Below are 22,922 nucleotides of genomic sequence, written 5' to 3' on the forward strand. Positions count from 1 at the left end.
ACCGACTTCTGCGCATGGGTCACGAAGTTCAATTGCACTGTACGTGCTGCGCCCGTACATGGTATTTTGTGGAAGAGCCACACTCAAGGGGCCAAAGAGCCGCATGTGGCTCGTGAGCCGCGGTTTGCCGACCATGGGCCTACGCAATGCAATTATCTTTCCACAGGTTTTCCTCACAGTTAGTGCTTTTCAGTCACAATTCTTACATTTTGTTTTAAGAATCTTCAGCTAACCCGAGACAACAGCCATATTCTTCTGATTCCTTACTAAGCCTTTTGGTTTTACCTTTCATGTTGAGGTCTATGGTTCATCTTGAATTAACGTTTGTGAAAGGATTGAGGTAGGGTGATGAGTTTTTCCCATTATGGATTTTTTTTAAAAAAATCCTCACCCGAGGATATGTTTTTATTGATTTTAGAAAGGAAGGGAGAGAAAGAAACATCGACTGGTCACTTCCCATACATGCCCCAACTGGGGATCGAACCCGCCAACTTCTGGTGTACGGGATGATGCTCCAACCAACGGAACCACCCGGCCAGGGCCCAGCATGTCCTTTTAATTTGTCTCACAGTATTTATGGAAAAAACTGTCCTTTTCTCGCCAGACTGCACCGGCACCTATTGTGTAGCTGTGAACCTGTGTGTGAGCTCTCCGTTCTGTTCTGTGACATCACCATCACCATCATCACTATTGGAGTTTTCACATGACTCAGCATGGAGGGACATTTATACCTCTTTCTTAGGGAGTAAGAGCTATAATAGGTCTCTGTACAAGAAGATCTATTTGCTGAGAAACTAAACGCTGGGCAATTACAAACATTCACATACCTGGTGAGGCAAAGAGGCTAAAGCTCAGAGGGGCTCAGGGAGGTGCTTAGAATTTAAGAGGTGGCAGAATCAGGGTCTGTCTGCTCCAGAGACGATGCTGTGGACACTATGCTATAGGACCACAAAGAAGAACAGTTTGCTTATTATTCCTATTAATGGTGACATTGCTGTATGCCTGTGAAACTTACAAATGAGGTATTTCAATACAAAAAAAAAAGGTAAAGAAAAAAGGAAAGAAAAAGAAGAAAGACAAGAACAGAAAAAAACAAAACCCTGTTTGGACTCTCATTCTATCCCTGTCCCCTCCCCCTCCAATAAAAACAACATTAAAAAAAGCCACATCAAGGACGCTGATCAAAACAGATTAAAAAAGAATGAAAGAAAAACATTTCAAATAAAGTTCAGCTGTTTCTATTTGGAAACAACAACAAAAAGTCCCACTTGCCACAATAAACTGACAAATACGAAATGGCCTCTGCGGTCGCGGAACTGGAATTTTCCGATGGCATTTGCTCCTGTGTCATTACTTCGGGATCCACAAGTGCACGGCGAGCGAACAGCTGGGCCGCTGGCTCATGTCTCGAAGCAGCAGCAGCCCAGGGCTCCTCACCCGCCAGCCACCCTGGAGACGATGTCTTCCTGACACTGGGAATCCCCACAGGCCCCTGGAACTACCCCCGCGACGGGCCAGTCAGTGGCCTCTCAGCCTGTCCCACCTGGACAGGTCTCTCTGACACGCAGCCTGGAGTTCCTGATGCCCACGGGTGGCCAGTCAGAGAGTCCCGTGGGGTGTCCAGGGAGGAGACTGATGGGCATGGCCCGATGACCCAGCGACCAGAGAACGGAGGTACTGTTATTAACTGCTATTCAACATCAGAACTGTTCCTGGTCTAAGCATACCCAAAACATCTACTGCTTTTTAACATAAACCATTGAAATGAAAATTCACTAAGAGCTTGCCTGTTGTTAATTATTTGAAGAGGTTAAACCAAACAAATGTGAAATAATGTCATTGCCAAGCCAAGCTTAATGAATTTACAAGAAAGAACTCTTGGGAGAAACTTCTTTTGGCAAAACACACACACACGTGTCACCACGCCATGGTGCTCATAGATGTTCCTCCTTTCACTCGGCAGAAACAGCACGGCAAGTGGCCCCAGGCTTCTGGCCTTGGTCACTGGATGGCGGAGGTGTCACCGCTGACCAAGACAGGGTGGCAGGGCAGAGGGAGGAACAGTCTCACCCGGACGTGTCAGGTTTGGGACACTGGTAAGACACACAAGCCAAATGTTAACGGGCGTTAGATACACGTCTGATACTCAGTAGAAAAGCTTGTCTAGAGGTTACGTTTAGGTGACGCAATTCAAAGCCATGAGAATACCCTGAGCACACTATGTCTCCCCATCGGGCTCCAGCCACGGTCACCTCCTGCCGGATGATGGCACAGCCTCCTGCAGATTCCCTGTCACTCCACCGTCCAGAAAGCGCCCAGGAGGAAGTTCCTGCGGCCTCTGTGTCGTGCCCGTGCCCTCCCAGTGGCTGGCGAGGAGGCAGTGCAGGCCAGTGACTAGGAAGCAGGCACACACCTAGTGCAAATCCGGCCTGACCGTTAGGGCAAGTGGCCGGGACTCGCAGTGCATCGCTCACCTACAAAGTGCAGGTGAGACAGGGTCTGGCTCGGGCGCTGCCGGGAGCAGGGAAGGTGAAGTGTGCGCATGCACAGCAGGACCCGCCGAGGTTCCTGAAGAGCTGAGTGAGTGAGTGAGTGAGTGAGGATGGGGGGAGCCGGGCGGAGACCTCCGCAGGAGCCCCGTAGCTGGCGTGCTGTGGGCAACAGCCTCCCAGTCGTCTGGTCTTCGCGAAAAGCTACAGACCCTGAGACAAAGCTTGTCTCCCTAGAAGGGCAGTCCGAGGGCCACGAGAGTGAACCTGGGTGAATTTCTTTTTTCGTAATAAACCACTTTCCTTACACCTGCACCTGCTCGTTCCCTGCTCTCCTGGGCAGAAAGCTTTCCTCTCTCCCTCTCTCCCTCCCTCCCTCTCTCTCTCTCTCTCTCTCTATCCTCCCCGGCCTTGGAGCTAAGCCGAGTCGGAGCTCTGCAGCGAGCGCAGCCCGAGCCCCAATCACGAAGCGACGGAGCCGGCTGCTTGCCCCTGAGTGAGGCTCGAGGCCTGTCTCCATGATGAGCTATGGCTCCGTGCACTCTGAGAGAGATCTCTACTGCTAATCAGACAAATGACAGTATCTTTAGCACAAGTAAGCATTTTCCGTCCACTTACTTTGAAACACATGATTTTCATCAGCTCCTTTTCGGTTCTTTTTAAAAAATATATATTTTTATTGATTTCAGAGAGGAAGGGAGAGGGAGAGTTAGCAACATCCATGATGAGAGAGAATCACTGATCGGCTGCCTCCTGCACGCCCCCTACTGGGGATGGCGTACACAACCTGAGCATGTGCCCTTGATCAGAATCGAACCTGGGACCCTTCAGTCCACAGGCCGATGCTGTATCCACTGAGGCAAACCAGCTAGGGCTCCTTTTCTGTTCTTGACAGAAACCACAGTGAGGGATTTTACTTTAAAATGCGCCCCCTCCATCTCCTCCATCCTAGGCCAGCTCCTCACTGTCCCCGTGGGGTTCCACTCTCCAAGTCCCCACAGCAGCCTGTCTGCCCCTCTCCACCCGCAGTCAGCGCAAGGCCTTGCGGAGAAGGGCTCTCACCAGGGAAGCTCCAGAAATTAGTTTCTCTCTCAAACCGAAACAGGCGGCATGGGTTCTGGGCTTCCTCGTCATTGCACTAGACCTGCTTCCTATAGTGCCACTCCTTGGGGACACGCGTGCCGACGCCCCAGAACACACCCAGATTACAGGTGAGGGCAAGAGCCAGAGCCACAGCTTCAGGCACAGAGGGTCACAGGACAGGACTTGCCAAAACGAGAGCTCGGTGCCACCGCAACGTTCTCCCTGTAACATCCCGTCCACCTGGGAACCCCGGCCTCTACCTGCACAGGCTGCACGGGGACAGTCCAGCTGCCACCGGAGAAGGGGCTTCCTTCTTAGGAACAAGCCAACGGGGGAGCAGGCAGCTCCTCAGCAAAGGAGCAGCAGGGGGGAGGGGGGGCACGCGGAGGCGCGGGCTGCGGCCTGCAGCCTGACGCGGGGGCTCACACGCAAGGATACAGGGGTTGCTGTCGTCCGGGCTGCAGCTGTCCAGGATCAGGGGGATGCCGTCCAGCTCGTTGACCTGCAGAGAGGAGAACACGGAGTTACGCACACAGCAGCCTGGAGCGCTGGGGATCACGGGGATCTGTTTCTCTGTTTTCTTTCCCTCCTCGTCGCTATACTGTCTGTGCGATTATCAACCCGGAAATATTTAACAACAGGCATGCAAGCACAAGTGATACTTTTCCTTTCCCCTTCCTAAAAATGTGGGGGCGACGGTAGCAGTACAAACCAGGACAAAAGCAGATCGCTTTCACCAGGACAGACTCCAGCTGGGCCTGAGGTTACTACAGTTCACTAGCACGAGCACGTGAGCCCTTTTTCTAAGCTCGGAAGGAAAAGCTTCTCGAACTCAGATTCAAAATCCAGAAGCAACAGAACAGGTGTGACTCGGTTTTTTAAAAAGGCAAATGAAAACTGGAAAAATGATTTGTAAGATATCATAGGCAACGGTTTATTATTTTAATACATAAAGAACTTTAAAAAATTGAGAAAAGACCAACAATCCAATAGAAAAATGGATAAAATACATGAACAGAAATGACACTGAAAAGAAAGAAATGCAGGTGGACCATAAAGATACCAGAATATGCTCAACTTTGTGCACAGTAAGAGGAAGGCAAGTTACTGCCACCCTGAGGCACCAGCCTCAGCTGTCATGTGGCAAACGCTGGCTTTGACATCCACTGCGGGAGGGGGACGGGGACAGGGCCAGGGGCACAGCAGGGCTGACGCTGAGAGCGCCGCCAGGGAGCGGTGCCGGGCACACGCAGCACAGTCCTGAGCTCTTCACTCTTTGGGCCAGGACTGCAGACAGAAGACACACCGTGGTCATGCGAAATTATGTTTGCACAGATGACTCGCTGCAGCACAAAGTATATTTTTACAAGTTTTATTGAGATTATAATCCTCATACCAGAAGACCCACCCTTTTAAAATTCAGTGGACTTTAGTATATTCACAAAGTTGTGTCGCCGTCACTTGGCAACCACCCATCCATTTCCTGCCTCCAGGGATGTGCCTGATCTGGAGGTTTCACGCCATCGGAAGCACGCTCCAGTCCTTGGCAACCACCCATCCATTTCCTGCCTCCAGGGATGTGCCTGATCTGGAGGTTTCACGCCATCGGAAGCACGCGGCCTCCTGTGTGGCTCCTTTCACTGAGCACAGGGCTCTGAGCTCCCCGGGGGGTGGCGGGCGGCAGTGCTCCATTCGCTGTGATGCTGAATCAATTCCATCGGTTCTGTGGATGCACCACATTCATTTATCCACTCACCGGGCGACGGGCATTTGAGCTATTTCAACCATCTGGATATAATGATGCTACTGTGAACGTCCGTGTACATGTTTCTGAGCGGACACGTGCGTTTCAATTTCTTGGCTCTGTACCTGGTAGCAGCAGAATTACTAGGCTTTTAGGTAGCTCCGTAGTGAACATTTTGAGGAGCTGCCAGACTCTTTCCAAGTGGCTGTCCCATCTCCGTCGCACCAGCAGCGCGCGGGCTCCCACTCCCCCTCCTCGGAACAGCTGCCATGGTCTGTCTGTCGGTTTAGCCGTCCTGGGCGGGAAGTGGTGTGTCATCCTGGTCCATGTGCACTTCCCCGATGACTGCTGAATGGTTCCGAGTGCCGGCAATATTTGTAACAACAAGTATCGTGGCCACACCTCAACGTGCTGCAATCCCAGCTGGTCACTAAACTACGGTGTGATGCAGAAGACTCCACGTGGCTGGGATAGCGCATGGCGGTCGCATGAGTGCTGCGGACGGAGGCAAAATAAACAGATCTTCTTGGATTCCAAAACACAACAACAAAAGGGCTAAATGAAAAAACAATGGCTTCCCAGAGCGCAGAGAAGAGAATGATGTGGAAGAAACAAGGATGGAGGCTGGCCTCTGTGAATGTACCCGTTTGTACAATTCTCACTTTGGAATCCTGTGTATGGTTTATATAATTTTTAAAAATTAAATTTATAGTTATAAAAACAAATTAATCTGATGACATATAAAAGCAAGAAAACTTACTTCACAGAATTAGATCGGTGTTGTAACTTCACATGTCAGGGAGATGCGCCCTGAGCTCAGAGAACCCACAGAGACCTCCACGCACTCGGCCCTGAGCAGGACCCAGTGGCTCTGCTGTTGGGACCGTTATTTCTATATCCAGGCTAAAGCAATGGGCAATTAATCATTAGGAACCAAGACTTTCAGCAGAAAAATGTTAATTTTACATTTCAACTGGAAATGGTGAGCATGCATTCATGACAGATTTTTCTTTTTCTGTAAGTATTTACTCCTTCTGAAAAGGCCTGGAAGCCGGGACAAGCAGCGGGATGGTCGCTCCGCACCAGCTGCGCTGTCACAGAGCCCATGTCCCGGAGGCCAGCTCTCCAGTGCCTGTGTGTGACTGGCCAGGCGTGACCACTTCCTGTCGCTCCTCGAGCACCGAGGCAGCGGGGACGAAGGTCTGAACAGGCACTGCAGGTGCTCGGCAGACCCGGAAGTGAGCCTCAGAGTGAGCCTCCCTGGGCCACTTACCTACAAGTGCAATGCAGAATAAGTCATGGACCCCCAAGACTCAGTTTTCTCATCTGTAAAATGGAGATGACAGGACCCAATTCCAAGGGTGACTGCGAATGGACTGGGTGACTGCGTACGCTGGCACACAGGGACTTGTCATGGTGGCGAGGGAGTGATGGCGACAGTCGGCAATGGCCTGCTGCTCGCTGCAAGAAATCCAGTGGCCACAGCGAGGAGGGAGCGGTGGCTCCCGGAAGCCGAGAAAACGCAGGGAGACTGGCCCACTGCCCAGGACACAATCCTACTCGGAATTAGGCACAACTGTACATTCATTTTTTAAAACCAGGTTTCTTTTGAGGCGGGTAAGGATTCAGGACCTTTATTCAATGCAAGAGAAACATCTCCTTTTCCTGGGGAGAGAAAGAATTCTCAGGTATGCTAAACGGGTAAGATGTTCTTTGAAGGAAGTAAAATCACCGCTAAAAACTGAGCTTCCGCAAGCAGTCAGTGAGGGTTACACCAGTCGTGGTGGAACTGGGGTATGCTTCCCTAGTTAAAGGTTTGTCATTCACACCAATGAATTAGGAAATGATACAAAATAAATTCTTATATAAATTCATTTAATGTTATAACATAAGTGACCCGTGACAAGCAGGTCATTTAAAAATGACACAGGGCAGCCTTAGCTGGTTTGCTCAGTGGATAGTGTTGGCCTGCAGACTGAAGGGTCCTGGGTTGGATTCTGGTCAAGGGCACATGCCTGGGTTGCGGGCTCAGTCCCCAGTGGGGGGCGTGCAAGAGGCAGCCAATCAATGATTCTCTCTCATCATTGATGTTTCTATCTCCCTCTCCCTTCCTCTCTGAAATTAAAAAAAAAAAATGACACAGGGCAAGGTCACGAGGAGAGGAGGACAGAGTGGAACACCTAGGCAGTGATGGGCAGCATGTGATTACTGAGCTCAAGTTCACTGCCGGGTGCGGAGCTCATGTCAGGGGCAGGGGTGAACAATTAGGGAATTAACAAGTTTTCTTCTGTTCGCACTTCATAAAACAAGTTGTTTTTTCACCCAGCGTGTTGGGAACTGATGCCAGGCCCCTAAGAGATGAGTCATGGCTGCAGCTCGCATCAAGGAGCCGAGCTCAGTCGAGGCCTCCCCAGCGAGCGCATCTCAGCAAGACAACCCACCCACTTAAACAAACCGACAGTTCGCCCCTGGAAACAGCGTGTCAGCAGGACAGCTAACTGGTTTGTAGCTGTTCTCTGCCACCTCAGCCAGTGACCTCAGAGAACGCACCTGCGAAGGCGCAGCCCACCCCGCCCCACGCTCCTGCGGGAAGTGTGGGCTGAGAGAACACAGCCTGTTATTCAGGCTGCTCTTCCCACTGAATAGGAAACCAAAGTCAACCCCAGACCTGAGAGGCGCACGTCACCGCAGGCCCGGACCCCCGCGCACAGGGACGGAGCCTCGCCTGAACCCAGTGTCTGAACCCAGTGTCTCACCCACGCACAGACGCAGGGTCCCAGCCCTCATGCTGACGTGAACACACGGTGGCGTGGCAGGGCAAGCCCTCTCTCGGGGACGAGGCGTCCTCAGACATGCCGGCACTGGGTGCTGCCGGACCCTCTCGGGGCATCACCCCGACTATCTGCACCTGCCCGATGACTCCTGATGTGGAGCCTGTTTTCAGGGCGTGGGGCCACCCCCCCCCCCGCCCTTTTTAAAGTGCTCTCCAGCCCTAACCGGTTTGGCTCAGTGGATAGAGCGTCGGCCTGCGGACTCAAGGGTCCCAGGTATGATTCTGGTCAAGGGCACGTACCTTGGTTGTGGGCACATCCCCAGTGGGGAGTGTGCAGGAGGCAGCTGATCGATGTTTCTAGCTCTCTGTCCCTCTCCCTTCCTCTCTGTAAAAAATCAATATATATTTTTTTAAAAAAAGTGCTCTCCAAGTATTCAGCCCTGAGTTACTCTTACTTAGTGAGTTCCTCATATAACAGGACATGAGTCCTTGGCAAACACACGTATAGTGAATCCTTTTCCCCACTGTGGGCCTTTCCTTTGCATTTTCTCAAAGACGCTAACTTTTCCATTTAGATGAAGAACAATTTTCCCATTTTTACCACGATCAGTGCTCGGTGCAGCCGACGGGTGCCGAGAGCAGGCATTCTTGCCCCCTCACTGATGCTGGGTGCCCTTATCAAGCTGAGGAAGTGCCTTCCTGCTCTTCACTTGCTGCAAATTTGTATTATGAATGTTAAATTTTGTCAAACGCTTTCCCTCTACTTACTGAGATAATCCTATCTCTTTCCCCTTTTATTCCGTTAATATGTGGTCATTGGTGTTTGATTTTGTAATGTTGACTCAGTGCCTGGATGAGATAAACCATCATTATCAGCAATGCACTTCCTTTCATATAGTACACAAATCTGTTAGTTAATATTTTGAAAAAATGTTTTTGTTCATGATTCTGTTAATGTTTGTTTCTGTAGCTTGTTTTTTCCTATAAGGCTTTGTCTGGGATATATACAGACAAATGCACTGTTAGCTTCATAAAATGGGTTGGAAAGTATTCCCTCCTCCTTTATTTCTTAGAGAGAAAGACTGGGTGTGTTTTCCTTCTCAGGTGATTCATAAACTCACCACTGAAACAATGTGTGCCTGGAGATTTGGTTGTGGGGAAGTTTTTAATTACAAATTCATTTTCTAAAATGTAGGCTATGGAGCTTTTCTATTTACTCTTGATTTGGTGCCAACGATGTTAAGTGAGGACTTACTGGAGACTACGCCTTACACCACGCACAGACTGACAGCTGGACACTCCACTGGGCACGTGGGCATCTGCCGTCCTCACGCATTTTATCCTACACACATTATAAACCTAAAAATATGTTTCTGTTATAATTGCATCAAAGAGCCAGTTATATTTTAAACAACTAAAAAGTGAGGGGGAAGGTATCTTATTTTTACCCACATATTTGATTTCTTCGTTTGAATCAGGTTCACCTTGCTCGTCCTTCCACGTTTATTACAGCCAGTTCTGCTGACAAATTCCTTTACCTTTGACGGTCTGGGAATCTCTTTATTCTGCCCTCATCCTTTTTGAAAGATAGTCTGGCAGGCTGGCTCTAGAACAGGGGTGGGCAAACTTTTTGACTTGAAGGCCACAATGGGTTCTTAAACTGGACCGGAGGGCCGGAACAAAAGCATGGATGGAGTGTTTGTGTGAACTAATATAAATTCAAAGTAAACATCATTACATAAAAGGGTACGGTCTTTTTTTTTTTTTAGTTTTATTCATTTCAAATGGGCCGGATCCGGCCCGCGGGCTGTAGTTTGCCCACGTCTGCTCTAGAATGACGGTTGTCTTCTATCACCTTAAAGGTAGCACTTCATTGATTCCTGTTTTGCATTTTTTTCTGAAGAGAAACCTGCTATGGCTCTTATCTTCGTTCTTCTAGACTGACAGGCAAAAGTCAGTGAACTGGAGAGTAGCAACACAACTGGAAAAATTCACCCAAACTCGAAGCTTCAAGTTCTTTGTAAATATTAGAATTTTAAAAATTCTGTAAAAACTGATGAAGGAAAACAGACATAGGTTTTAAAAGAATAGAATAAAAAGAGAAAAATAAGTATAGAAACATAGATACCATAAACTTTATAAAAAACTGAAAATCTAAATGGAAGTTATTTCTAAGAAAAAGAAAAGATGTCAAAATTGACACAATGACTAAAAAGCCTGAATAGAATGATCATTTAAGCATTTAAATTTAAATAACGCAAAAATATGAACACGACCAAAGACTCTCTAACAAAAACAGAGCCAAACTGCTCTCCAAGTGGGTACCACCAACTTTTTAAGGACCAGATTGTCCATCATGCATGTAAGCTGTCCAAAACAGAACAAGAGCAAGTTTCCCAACTCCCATTAGGCGTTTCCTACGACGTGGCTCCTAACCCAGGACAAGGCAGATCAGCAAGAAAACGACAGGCTTATTACATTCATAAGCCCTAGAGACACGAGACCACTACATGCTGCAAAAGCCATCACGATCTCCAAGTAGATCAGAAAGCCTACAATGTCATTATCCTCATTAACGGACTAATAATGACCTCGATGTCACGGGAAAAGGTCTGATGTGTAGCACCTCTTTGTGATTTGATGTGGGGAAGCACGGGACTCGGCTGGAAAGTTTGTAAGGAGGGACTCCGAAAGGTCGGGGGCCTCCAGGGGGAGCCGGCCGAAGGCGACACCCCTGCCTTGACTTTTCCAATCAAGTCTGAGCGCCCGGTGTCTACTGGGATCGTTATGCTTAGTCTTCAGACGTCCTTGCTTAAAGGACACTGCAGACGCAGGTGTCTTCTCAAGGATGCTTGCCCTGCTGATAGCATCTAGAAGTTCATTTTAGTTCAAGCTGTTGTTACAATGAAAGCCTGAGGAGGCAAGAGAACGGAGCTGTTTGGTTTCTCAAGCCAGGCAGCCCCTTAGCCTCTCTTTCACAGAAACCTGTCAGAGTCATCCTGGCAATTTAACTCTCAGAGAACTGTTTTCGTGAACAAGGCTGTGTGCCAGAGACCTGGAGTAAATACCACACCTCGGAGAAGAGGCAGGTGGCTCCCCGGAGCACAGCAGACCAGGGAGAGGCTCGTTTCCTAACTGGTGGGGTCAGGCTTCGGGAGGGAGGGTCAGTTCTTACACCAACCCGTGCCCTGCTACCGGCTTTAACCTTAGGAAGTGAGGCCCATCAGCGACTTGGTCCTGGGGTTCCTGAACCACGACAGGCTGCAGGGCACGGTGAGCAGGCCAAGCCCCCCAGTTGGGATTGAGCAGAATGAAGGTCGCGAGAGCGGTTTCTTTGCATTTTAGCTCACACGGGCGGAGCATTTGACTTTAATTTAAAATGAAATGTCATCTTTGGATTTTAGTATTTCCCTGGGAATTTCATTAATGAGATAGAATTAATATTCAAATATAGGGTATCTCTTGTGGGCATTTTATTACTACAGTGAATTTAGGCCTTTCACTGCAGTATCTTAATGTGGAATGAATTTCTGCCTTGAGGTCAAAGTGATTTGGGGGTTAATTTGATTCATGTATTTGTCTGACCCACTTAGGAGCCCCCTGGGGGCACAGTCTTGCCTCCCTGCAGTGGCCCAGGAGAAAGGAAGGCGTGACCGGCACAGGGGCGGGGCCTCCTAAGGTGGGAGATGTCCCGAGGACCGAGCCCCTCTCCCCTGCCCAGTGCACAGACCACAACCCAACAAGAAAGGACGCGGAGGCAGAAGCCGCTCCCGCCCGTCCTGCTGTGGATGGAGCTGAGGAACGCACTGCTCCTTGGCTTTCACCGTGATGCCTCGGTCCCAGCTCGTGGATCTTGGGGTGATGGTCCAGGCACACACACATGTGCATGTATGTATTGTAAAAGCTCCTTAGGTGGTCCAGCAGGGGAGAAGATAGCCTTGAAGTCAAGAAAATAACTTAGATTTTTTCCTAAGTGTAAAATGAGCCTAAAGATTTTATGCAGGTGAATGAAATAATCAGTCTGGATTTTTAAGATGCCCTGACTGTCCAGTAAAGCGTGGCTGGAGGAGGGGGCGTGGCAAGGAGGCAGCACGGTCAGAGCCCAGTGGTGACACAGGCCAGGCCACGCTGGTGGCTGTGGGGACAGAGGAAGCAGGCCGACGTGAGATGCAGCTAAGGTACATCAGAAGGAACTGCTTTCTACAATGGTGGCGGTGAGAGAAGAGGGGACGTGGACATTCAGTCATGCTGGATGCGGTGGCCTCACCTACAGACGCAGAAGCAAAAGGCAGGGTGGAGCCGGGGGGCTCAAGAGCACGGCTGTGGACCTGCGAGGGGTGACGCGTGGAGACCTCCAGGTGGACGCCAGCAGCTGTCTTCTGTGTTTCACTCCAGGGAATGGGAGCAGTCCTCTGTCCCAGGGCTCGAGAGCTACTTTGGAAGTCACCTGCACACGGGGGTCTCCCCAGCCCAGGAATGAGGTCTCCCAGGGGTGGGCGGAGACAGCAGGCTCAGAACAGCCCCGAGGCACTGGAACGGAGGTCTGCGGAGAGAATCCTGGGCTCCTGGCAGCTTCCGATAACCGTGGCATCATCACCGTGTTAGTCAGAAGGTGGGACAGGGGCAGGTCGCTGCGGACTGGCAGCGCCACCCGGTCCGAGTAAATCAGGGGAGTCTCTCCTGAGACGTAATCGGAGTCCCAGTGGACGGGGAGCCACGCTCGTGTCTGTGCAGAGCCCAGTGTCTGGCCGCCTAGCTCAGCTACGGCCCATGCGTGGGCCCCAGCGGGAAGTGGGGTTTGGGGGGTGGTGGTGGTGGAGCAAGCACTTGGGCGCCCCTGGCCAAGGTGAACCTGAACACCTTCACCGCGGGAAGCCCTGCCACCTGGCGTTCTCGGGAAGAGAAGCCCCTCGCCAGCCTGCCCTCCCTTCTGAACAGCGGCCTGCAGGGCGCCATAAAGGCTCCTTAAAACACCACTGCGCCGCCCGCTCGCCCACTCACGTGCGGTCCTGGCACAGCCGCTTCCTCCAGCTCAGCTTCCGCGCCCGGAGCTGCTGAAAGCTTTGTCTGGGCTCAGGCCTCCCCATCAGAACTTACTGCAAACATCTTTCACACCCGTCTCACTGAGCTGTGAATACTCTCGCCTCCCCAAAACAGAAACAAAGGTAAAACCTGTGTTGTTCATCTTTTACAAGAAAAATGAAACTCATTTGTGCTTAAAAAAAAAAAAAGATTGGATAATCCAACACTAGATACCGCCGACGAGTGTAAGCGCTCATTCCCAATGGATGTATTTATGAGCAACATGGATATTCCCTTTTTACCTGGAAGGAGCTCATTGATAAAGAAAACCTTTTCAGTTAACAGTTACATTGATCGCCCTGGCTGAGGCTCAGTTGGTTGGAGCCCGTAAATCAGAAGGTGGCGGATACAATTCCCGGTCAGGGTGCGTACGGGAGGCAACTGATGGATGTTGCTCTGACACTGATGTTTCTCTCTCTCTAAAAATCAATAACAAATCATATCCTCAGGTGAGGACTTTTAAAAAATTTAAAAGTTACAGTGATCATCGGATTATTTGTCCTGGCATCATTTTTCAGGGTAACTTCTTTTAGACGCTTGTATCTAAACCAAATTATACTGTGGGCTGTGAAATATGCCAATTTCTTACCTTGTTCTGCTACAAATAGATAGCAACAACACAGATACACATACAAACACACCCAACTAAGCTGAATAAGAAATATTTTTATTCTAACCGACTCATTCTGTCCCAGCCCAGGCCACAAGAAGAGCAAAGACGACTGGGATGGCAAGTTCAACTTCAGGAAGACTGACAGACAGTGCTCCCACGAAGCAGGCCTACTGCGTGCCCGGGGTAAAAGGATGCTGGTCTTGGGGACTGGAGAGGGAGCGAAGCACCAGTGGACTCACTGTTTCCCGAGCCCTCTGCCCCTCTAAGTTCGAGGGCTGAGGGGCAGGCAGCAGGGTAGAACAGGAGATCAGCTACGGGGCCAATGGGAATTAGAGTTCATTTCACTAGGATCCCGGGCCTGAAACCTCACCGCAGCCCAGGCTGGGGGCGCCCTAGGATCTGACCCTTTCTTTTGAGGCTAAGCCCCCGCCCCCCGCCCCTTGAAGTAGGGACAGCTCTATCCATGGACACCTGTCTTTCTCCTCGAACCCGAATATATTATACACATACATGTTTTAAAAATATGGGGTCATTATCAAATGCACACTATCTCACATCTTTCCGTATAATAAAAATTCTTTGAAAAAGTGGGTTTTTTACATGGTAGATACGCTTCTATTTCCAATCCACGGTGATTTATTTAACCTCAGGACATCTGAATCACTTCTAAATTTCAGCCAACACTATAATGAAAATCCTTACCAAAATGTTTTCACTCTATCACTGATGATTTACTTTGGGGAAATTCCCAAAAGAACTACCAGATGAAAACTGTTAACATATTTGATACACATGCCAAACTGCCCCCAAAGGACTCTTCCAACTTTTTCCACCCTCAGAACTGCCACTTGCCTTTCTCCTACCGGCCAGCGCCCGCTCTTTAATAAATAACAAATGTAGTTTGGGGCTTGCTCTGCCTTTTACTTGCGGAAGTGGGGCACTTCCCACCTGCCCGAGGCTGCAGGGAAGGCACTGGGATCAGGCGTTAGTGTCAAGCTTGCTGACCAGCTACCACATGCGCCGAGCTGCTCTCGGAGCGCGAGCTGCAACCTGAACGAGGACGAACCAGCCGTCCTATCTCCCAGGTGGACAAGCGCGCAGGCAGGGAAGCCGACAACCTGCAGGACAAGCCTTCGCCCAGGTTCCCAGACGACAGACTCCGCAGAACCTCGTGTCACTGCAGGGACCCAGTGAGAGCCAAGAACAGCCCAGACTTGTTCGGAGCCGCGTCCCTCGGTCACCTTTCCTTCCAGGCCACTGCGCGCGGGCGCTGGGAAAGCCAGCAGGGGGAGGAGGAGCCCGGAGCCGCCGGGACGCGGGAACACACAGGAGAGGACTGCGGGAAGCATGTCATTTCCTCGGTGAATCGGAGGAGTCGCGGATTGGAACTGTGCGCGGAAAATGAAGGGGCTTTTCCAGAACAGCAGGGCCGAGGCTGCTGAGGTCCCCACAGGACAGGGACAGTGTGATCAATACAAATGCTTTTAGTTCAACCACATATGCCAGGAAGATGAACCACCATTTTTCTGGAGCATCTGCATCTGAATTCGGTGCCATTTCCTCATGAATTCTTCACCCAGCAGATAAGATCTGTTTAGTGAAGCGAGATGGTTTTAAAGAAAATTGGTGGTATATTCTGCTCTCCAGGCGGAAAAAAGAGATGTGTGCCCATGTGAGGAGGAAATGCCTCCCACGTGGTGGGGAGTGGACGCCGCGGCATCACCCACGCCACACACACACCTGCTCCCACAGGCCCGCGCAGCCAGGCCCGCGGCTGGCCACACAGGTGTTCTCCCCGAGCTGGAATGTGAAACATCTCCAGGAGGTGTCCAAGAGGAGGCTCAGAGGTGGCCGAGCGTGTCCCTCCCGTAAGGGCTGCCACACCCTGCGCAGCCCTGCCCTGCTCCCACCCTCAGCTGCTTCAGCTGCTGCACAGCCAGGGCGGCAGGAGGCCCAGCGCAGGGCCGGCTCTGCCTCCTCAGCCATGTGGACGCAGACGAGCCACCGGGCCTCTCAGCCACAACGGGCAGGAAGCCGGGGCACAGCAGAGGGTGCCCTGCGGTGGGTGCCCTCCGAGAGGACACGCCTGCGCCCATCTGGCCTCTAGCAAGTGCTCAATAAAATGGCTGGTGTTAATACCGCCCTTTCCTTATCCTTCCTGTGGCATTCTTTGTAAAAACTTTAAACTCGCTGAACCATAAGAAAAAAGTAAGATCACAGACTTCCCTTTCCCACGACTGTTGTTTCTTTAAGATAGTTTAAGCAAAATGTGAAAAGCGGACCAGTGATTTGAGGAGCTAGGTGAGAGACCGCCGTTTTAAGAAGAGGGGAAATACGGGTCAGAAAGTGCATGAATCGCAAATGCACTCGCATGCGGTGACTTAAAGCCTCCCTGAGTCCCACAAGGCCTGACATGGATGCAGGAACCCCAGAACCCCGGTCCGCAGGGAAAACGAAGCCGCTCCGAAAGCTGTGTCAGCACGTCTGTGCCCACACGCAGAGCTCCGTGCAGACAGAATAACCCACCGGCCAGTTCACAAAACACACGTCCACCCGCTGCTCGGGGTGCTATTCCCACCCCAATGCATCCCCCTCAATGTCACACTCCGGAGCCTGAGCAAACAGAGCACTGTCCGGAACAGACTCAGTGTTCAATGTTTAACCCGTGGCAGCCTCTCCGCTGCCTGCTGGGTTCCGAGGAGCCGGTGCCACTGATGCACAGCCCCGGAGCCCAGCCGCTGCCACGGTGTTGGACAGACCTGCCCAGCGTGCGTGCGCCCGGCGGGGCATCACACGGCCCGGGAAGGAGCATCTCAAACCTGGGAGACAGCCGGAGAGGAGGGCCAGGCCTCCACGTGGCCCTGCTCTGAGGGCCACAGGTGATCCGGGGGGCGGGGGTCCCAACAGCCCATCCTTCTGTCCCCAGCCTGCCATCTAGGAACTGACTGCCCGGCTGCCAGCCTGTCGCAGCCCCTGAGCGCCACGCAGCCCCCCTGTCCCCACTGTCCGGGTCCTGGTCACTAGGAGGGGACCGTTTGAGTAGACGCATTCCAGAAACGCACCCTGCTGTCAGAACGTCACCTCTGCTGGAGAATGGGAAACGGACAAGAGGAAGGAAACACACTTATATGCCAACATGTTACACACATGTTGGGTGCTCAGAACAGTTTTGCAAGGTAGGAACGGGCGTTCTGACCCGACAGATGAAGATGAGGCCTGGAAGGGTCCTGCAACTCGGCAGAGAGTTCACGCCTCTAAAGCTCGCACCACACAGGGCAGGAGGGTGTTTCTGGTCTTCAGGAAAGAGACTACGGCTGAAGTAGCATGAAACGAGCAGGAAACCTCAGAGTGTGCAGCTGAGAGTACGCGGCCTTGAAGGGGAGCCGAGAGCCCGAGCAGCCAGAGGCCCCGGCGGTGACAGGAGGCAGGTGGCCTCCAGCGACTGACTCATTTCACAGAAGCTGCAGGAAGCTGCCTGAGGCAGCCTTCCCGGGACTGATGGGGGTCAGACACATTCGCTGCTCGCACAAAACCACGGTGCAGGGGGATATGGAGAGGTGAGGCCGCAGAGAGTGAAAAGCGTCAGGAGCCCGAGCGGGGGAGGAGGGAGGGACGTGACGCGCCCCGGGAATAGCGAGAGGAGCACGCCCGACCCGGCTGAGGGGTGAGCGTCCGTTCTGTCCTGAAGGCAACAGGAAGGCCTTCCGTGGATACCGAGTTCCAGAGCACACGCACTTGATTTAGAAGTTCGTTACCAAGCAAAGTGCACAACCTACGGGTGCAACGGAGAGAAGTTTATACGCAGGGCAGCCCAGCACCCAGGGCTCCCGCGGCCCCACCAGCCGCACGCCTCCTGGTGAGCAGCACTCGCACCTCCATTAGCTCAGGGTGCTCCTGACTCTTCTGCAATCTGGGAAGTGGAGCCACACAGGCCCCGGGGCCGGGTTCCCTTCAGAGACACCGCTGCCCCACAGCACCGTCCTCTCATCCTGCCCTCCCCCTGCAGGGACACACTGCGGCCACTCAGCCATCCTAGTAACACACTATCCAGCTGCTTGCTGGTATGAATAAGGCTGCTATGAACATCCATGTACACGACTTTTGGTGAATATAAGTCCTAATTTCTGGTATATACCCAGGTAATTGCTGGTTTAGGAAAATAAGATATGTAACAAAAGATTACCTTCTCATGCTGTTATTGAAATGCTGGCTGATGTGACCTGGACTAAGCAAAGGCAAGCGGCCTTAGTGATGACGAATAAAGGCTGAAAACAAGACCCTTTCCAGCAGGAAGAACGGGCCGACAGGACCATAAACGTTTCCCGAGAGGTGAGCCACTGACCCAGGAAACGGCCCGTCTGGACCCTCCTGCATCTGCACATCTATTTTTTGCCAAATTTGGGACCCTGTTTCTTTGAACACTTTTCTGGCCGCATCCTCTTTCCTGTCTCCTCTGGGAGTCTGATGACAGTCAGACCACCTATCCGAGCCCTACTGTCCCGGGGCCCTGCCAATCTCCCCATTGTGCTGCGCCAGCATGGCCATGGGTGAACCTGGGGGGGCGGGGGGGGGGGGGCGGTGAAGGATTAAAGAGAATAAAGCTGGGGCCGGGTGGGACACTGCCCTCTGATTAGAGAGACAGCGCCACAGCCTGCAAGCCGAGTCTTTATTTTATAGCCAGATGCCACGAGGCAAAGTAAGGGCGTGGTCAAGATGTTTACAATGTTCTCGTGGGTTTCGAATCTACTCAATTACATGCGCCTGAACTCTATCAAGCCCACATCACTCAGCCTCGTGGGACCACAGGTTCGGACCATAAGGTCAAGCTTACGACTGTAGCCTTTGGCTATAACTGTGCTGGGACTTGCACGTGGCTTTGCCACGAGAGGATCATGCCTTCTCATTAGTCCGAGGCTTGAACCTGTCCAAACGCGGTAGCCGCTCTCCACACCCCATCTGCCTGCTTTCTGTCGTGGAGGCTGGATACTTCTTACTCTGCCCCATGCTCACCTCCTCCTTCCTCTGTCCTCTCCACTGGGCTGCAGAGCCTGTGGACAGACTGTAAATGTTAACTCGGGTTACTACGTTGTTCAGCCCTAAAATTTCCATTTGGCTTTTTTTTCCATCTTCTATTTCTCTGCTGAGAGCTCCTATTTGTTCCAAGTTTCATAACTGCTCACTGAAACACTTTTGTGAGTGCTGCTTTAACCCTGTCCGGCGGTCCCAGCATCTGTGCCATCCAGGTGCCCGCATCTGTTGATTGCCTTCATCATTCGAGTTGAGATCTTCCAGGTTCTTGGTCTAACACATGATTTCTAATTGTACCCCCACATTCTGGGTGTAATGGCAGGAGACTGGATCTTGTGCATCTCCTGCCTTGGCCAGCGTGGGGAAGCAGCATCCTGTTACTGACACACGGGGTGGAGGTCCGGGCCCTCCACCAGCCGCCTCTGACCCCCGAAGTGTGCGGCCGGCCAAAGAGCTCCTTACTGCTGGGAAGAAGTTTTACACCTCTTTCTCGAACAGGCGGCGTTCCGGTTTCCCACGCGGCTTCCGTTAACAGCTGTGCAGGGGAGGGAGGGCGCCTTGTTACAAAGGAGTGGGATGAAAGTCCTGGCTCCCCACCCAGGGGGGTGAGGGGCACCTCACTGTATCGGGGGGAGGGTTTAAGTCTACGCTCCCTTTGCCAACGCAAGTGAGGCTACATTTTCCCCGTGGCGTTTGTCTAAAATAGAGTGGTGACTGTCTACAGGTCTGTCTTGCTAAGTTGCCTCTTTCTCAGTTCTTGACCAGCTTCTGATGGTTCTTCCTTCCACCCCCAGTGGTGTTCTGGGCCAGTAGCTTCTGGAACATCAGCCTGAGAGGAAACTGCCCTCAGGCTGCTGCTCGGTCCGAGGCCGCGAGGCAGGCCGCCTCCGCCTCGTCACCTCTGGTCTCGCTGTTAGTTTCACAGAAGAGGTCAGGGCTGCGGCTGCGTGCACGCAGCAGAGGCACCCAGAGATCGCGCTCTGGAGCCAGGAGTGCCATTCGCAATGTGCTGTTTTCCAGACACCACAGGACTTGCATCGGGAGATAGAGAAGGACGTCAGCGATGCAGGTTTAGATTTCAGAAGGAAGCCCAGAATGCACTTGTGCAAACAAGAACGACAGTTAATGTTTACTAAGGCTTCACCCGCTGCTCACATCCCATGAACCACCTGACTTAACCCTCCAAGAAGCTCTGGCCAGGCCTTCCTGCTGCCCTATTCTTCTAGGGACAATGGGCTCACTCGGTCCACAGCAGGGCCAGGGTCTGGACCTAGATCATTGCCCAGAGCTCCTGACCCCCGCGTGCAGAGACGCCTCTCCCCGCCACACTCTCCGCGCAGGCGGGGAGGAGGCCTGGACTCGCATGAGCTCTGCTGTCTTCAATACACGCCACTCCGTTTGGGCCAACAATCCACAGCTTCAAACGAGAGTCGGCCCTTTATCTACAAAAGCCTCTCTTGTTGGCATTTCATTAGTTGGGAACACTACAGCCATTAAAGACAGATAATATTAACCCTAATAATATTCTAGACAGGTAATATCAACTTACTCCTGATTGGTCAAACTCTGAGGTATTTTATATTTTTCCACTTTAAATAACTAAATATTTTAAAAATGAAAGCTCCAGAAAAATGGCATGATTTCATATAAAATACCAGTGATTTTTCTTTTTGTTTTCCAAAGTATATAAATTTTATTTAATCTCTACCAGATCACAAGCTACAGTTTCAGGTCTTGGTTTTGTCGCTGTGATCACGTGAGGCGATCGTGAAGGGGTCACTTCACACCATGTATGCTTTTAGGGTAGATATTTCCTACAGCCGCTGCCAAGGGCAGGCGTTAGGAAAAGGGCGCTGCCTAAAACCACAGGGAAGACCACGGAGCCTGCGTCACTGCCGGTGGGCATAGGTGCGCACGCGCACAGCAAGTCTAGCCTTTCCCAGCTATGGAAGTTTCCTCTTTTCCACCTTAAACAAACAAACCAACAAACTAACCCCACCCTCTTCCCTCCCGCCCATCTCTAGTCTCCTGACCGTGACTCTGGACTCTCAGGCTGAAGACTGGAGAGTGCCCGTGGCCTATCGAATCACACTCTGCCTGCAGACAGGTCTCAAAGGAAGCCCTGCTGACTGGGAAGAGGAGGAAGCTGCTAACTGCTCCCCAGTGCTGCGTGCTCTGCACTGAGAACATGGAGCCCCACAGGTGCCCGTCATCCGGGGACGAGGAAGTGGCTATTTCTAGCAGAAGAGAAAAACAATTCAAGGCTTTCTACTCCGGGGCATCTGGTCAGAGAGAAAAGTCACAGATCACATCATCAGAGCGGCAAGGACCTGGAAAAACTTGGTGCAATCTCCTTACTTTACAAACGAGAAAACGAACAGAATTATTTTGCCCCGGTCATACAATCAGGGCGTGTAGGTCCTCGGACACTGTGACCACTGCACGCAAGTGTTAACTCTTCCCCCGCCACACACGCCCGAGCACCCCGCTGTGAAACACGCAGGTGCTAGGACCTGTGTACAAACACCAATGATCAACGCTGACTGTATGTAAACCAACGTACCCATTTCCTATCTTCACATGTCAGTCTTCAGTCTTCACACACAATCACCACTGTTCCTTCCGTTCCTGAGCGCCTTTCTCCCGGCTCCTACACGGTGTCAAAGCGCCCGAGTCCAAGGGATCTAATGTCTACTGGGGATTTTAAAACATGGAAAGATTCCAGGAGTTAAGTCCAAGTTCTGTAAATGAATATTAAGAGATGGGAGGTATCAAATTTTCACTTTTTCTGTTCTCTTCTCCATCTGAACCGACCTCTGTACCAAGAACAACTTGTGACCTTCCCCTTGCTCTGAACCGGGCCCTCAGTGACACTATTTACTTAATGGAGACCACACACGGCTTCGCACGAGCTGTTCTCTCTACGGGGCTAATGCACCGGTACAGTCCTTAGATTTCTGGCTACTCATTCTTTCAGTAAAAACCTCAGGGACAGTCAACAGGGAACCATACGGGTTCCAACCCAGAATTGAGGTTCTACTCTGTTTACACATCGAGCACACAGTCCACTCACGATCACTATGCCGGGGTGTTCTACCTGGGCTGCTCCCCTCGCCTCCCTCGGAGCGGGACCTATCTCTGCCCTCTCTGAACATGCGTCACTGGAATGGGAGCCCACGAGGGCAGGCACTGGTGTCCATTTCGTTCACTGTTGCACTTCCTGAGCCTAGAACAGTGCCTGGCCCACGGCAAGCACATAATATTCATCGACTGGATGGAAAAATGACGTTTGTGGAGGAGAAATTAAGGCAGAAAGAGGTTACAAATCATGATCAAAGTCACAGTTACCGAGTGGCAGAGCTAAGACTCAACCACTGTTTTTTTCATGCATTATATCAAGGGCCAGCACATTTTTTCTATAAAGGGACAGAGAATAAATACTTCAGGCTTTGTAAGCCATTGGCTTGTCTCCGTCACAACTACCCAACTGTGCTGGGGCACCATGTGAGCAGCACTGACAAGACTAAAGGAATGGCCATGACTGTGTCTCAAAAACAGGCCCACAGTTTATCGTCTGCCAGCCCTGCACTCAATCCTCACACAGTCGAGCAAAGTAGCTCAAGGAGAAGCAGACACTCAGCTACTAAGGGCTCCATCCACGGCCACACATGCTCTTTCCACGAAGCCTCGTGGTCTCCGTGAGGAGTCTGGCACATCTGCTGTCACTCAGAAGTTGCTTTGGCCCTTTGATGCTGCAGAGCAGAGCCTCACTCACTCTCTGGCACGGAAGTGAGAGCCGTGACCTGGGCAGGCTGCTGGAGCTGCAGGGGACAGGCAGGTGTGAAGGGGTGTGCGCAAGTGCACAGCATAGTTAATCCAAAATCTGTCTTCACGAGAAAGCTGACCTTCCATTAAGCACCGTGATCTGGAAACAATGCAGGGCTCCGCCTGGAAGACAGGCAGGCCCGGGATTGGCCGTTCTGCTCTCACAGGAAAACAGCCCGACCAAAGCTAAACACTAACCTGGTTAAACGTGAGGCTGAACATAGTCAATGCATTAATCATCAGACAGGATAAGAAAGGGAATATGCAAGCTCGCTCCCAACTGTT

General features: G+C 51.5%; 1 protein-coding gene across 1 annotated transcript in view; it reads right to left on the reverse strand.

Moving 5' to 3' along the window:
• The window catches only part of ATXN10 (ataxin 10), a 103,082-nt gene that overhangs the window by 19,697 nt on the left and 60,463 nt on the right, over positions 1-22,922 (reverse strand). The window contains exon 10 of the mRNA XM_023745787.1: positions 4,011-4,074. Coding sequence (XP_023601555.1) covers positions 4,011-4,074 — 64 coding nt within the window. The remainder of the gene's footprint in view (positions 1-4,010; positions 4,075-22,922) is intronic.

This window comes from Myotis lucifugus, unplaced genomic scaffold, assembly GCF_000147115.1.
Source record: "Myotis lucifugus unplaced genomic scaffold, Myoluc2.0 scaffold_582, whole genome shotgun sequence".
NCBI lineage: Eukaryota > Metazoa > Chordata > Mammalia > Chiroptera > Vespertilionidae > Myotis > Myotis lucifugus.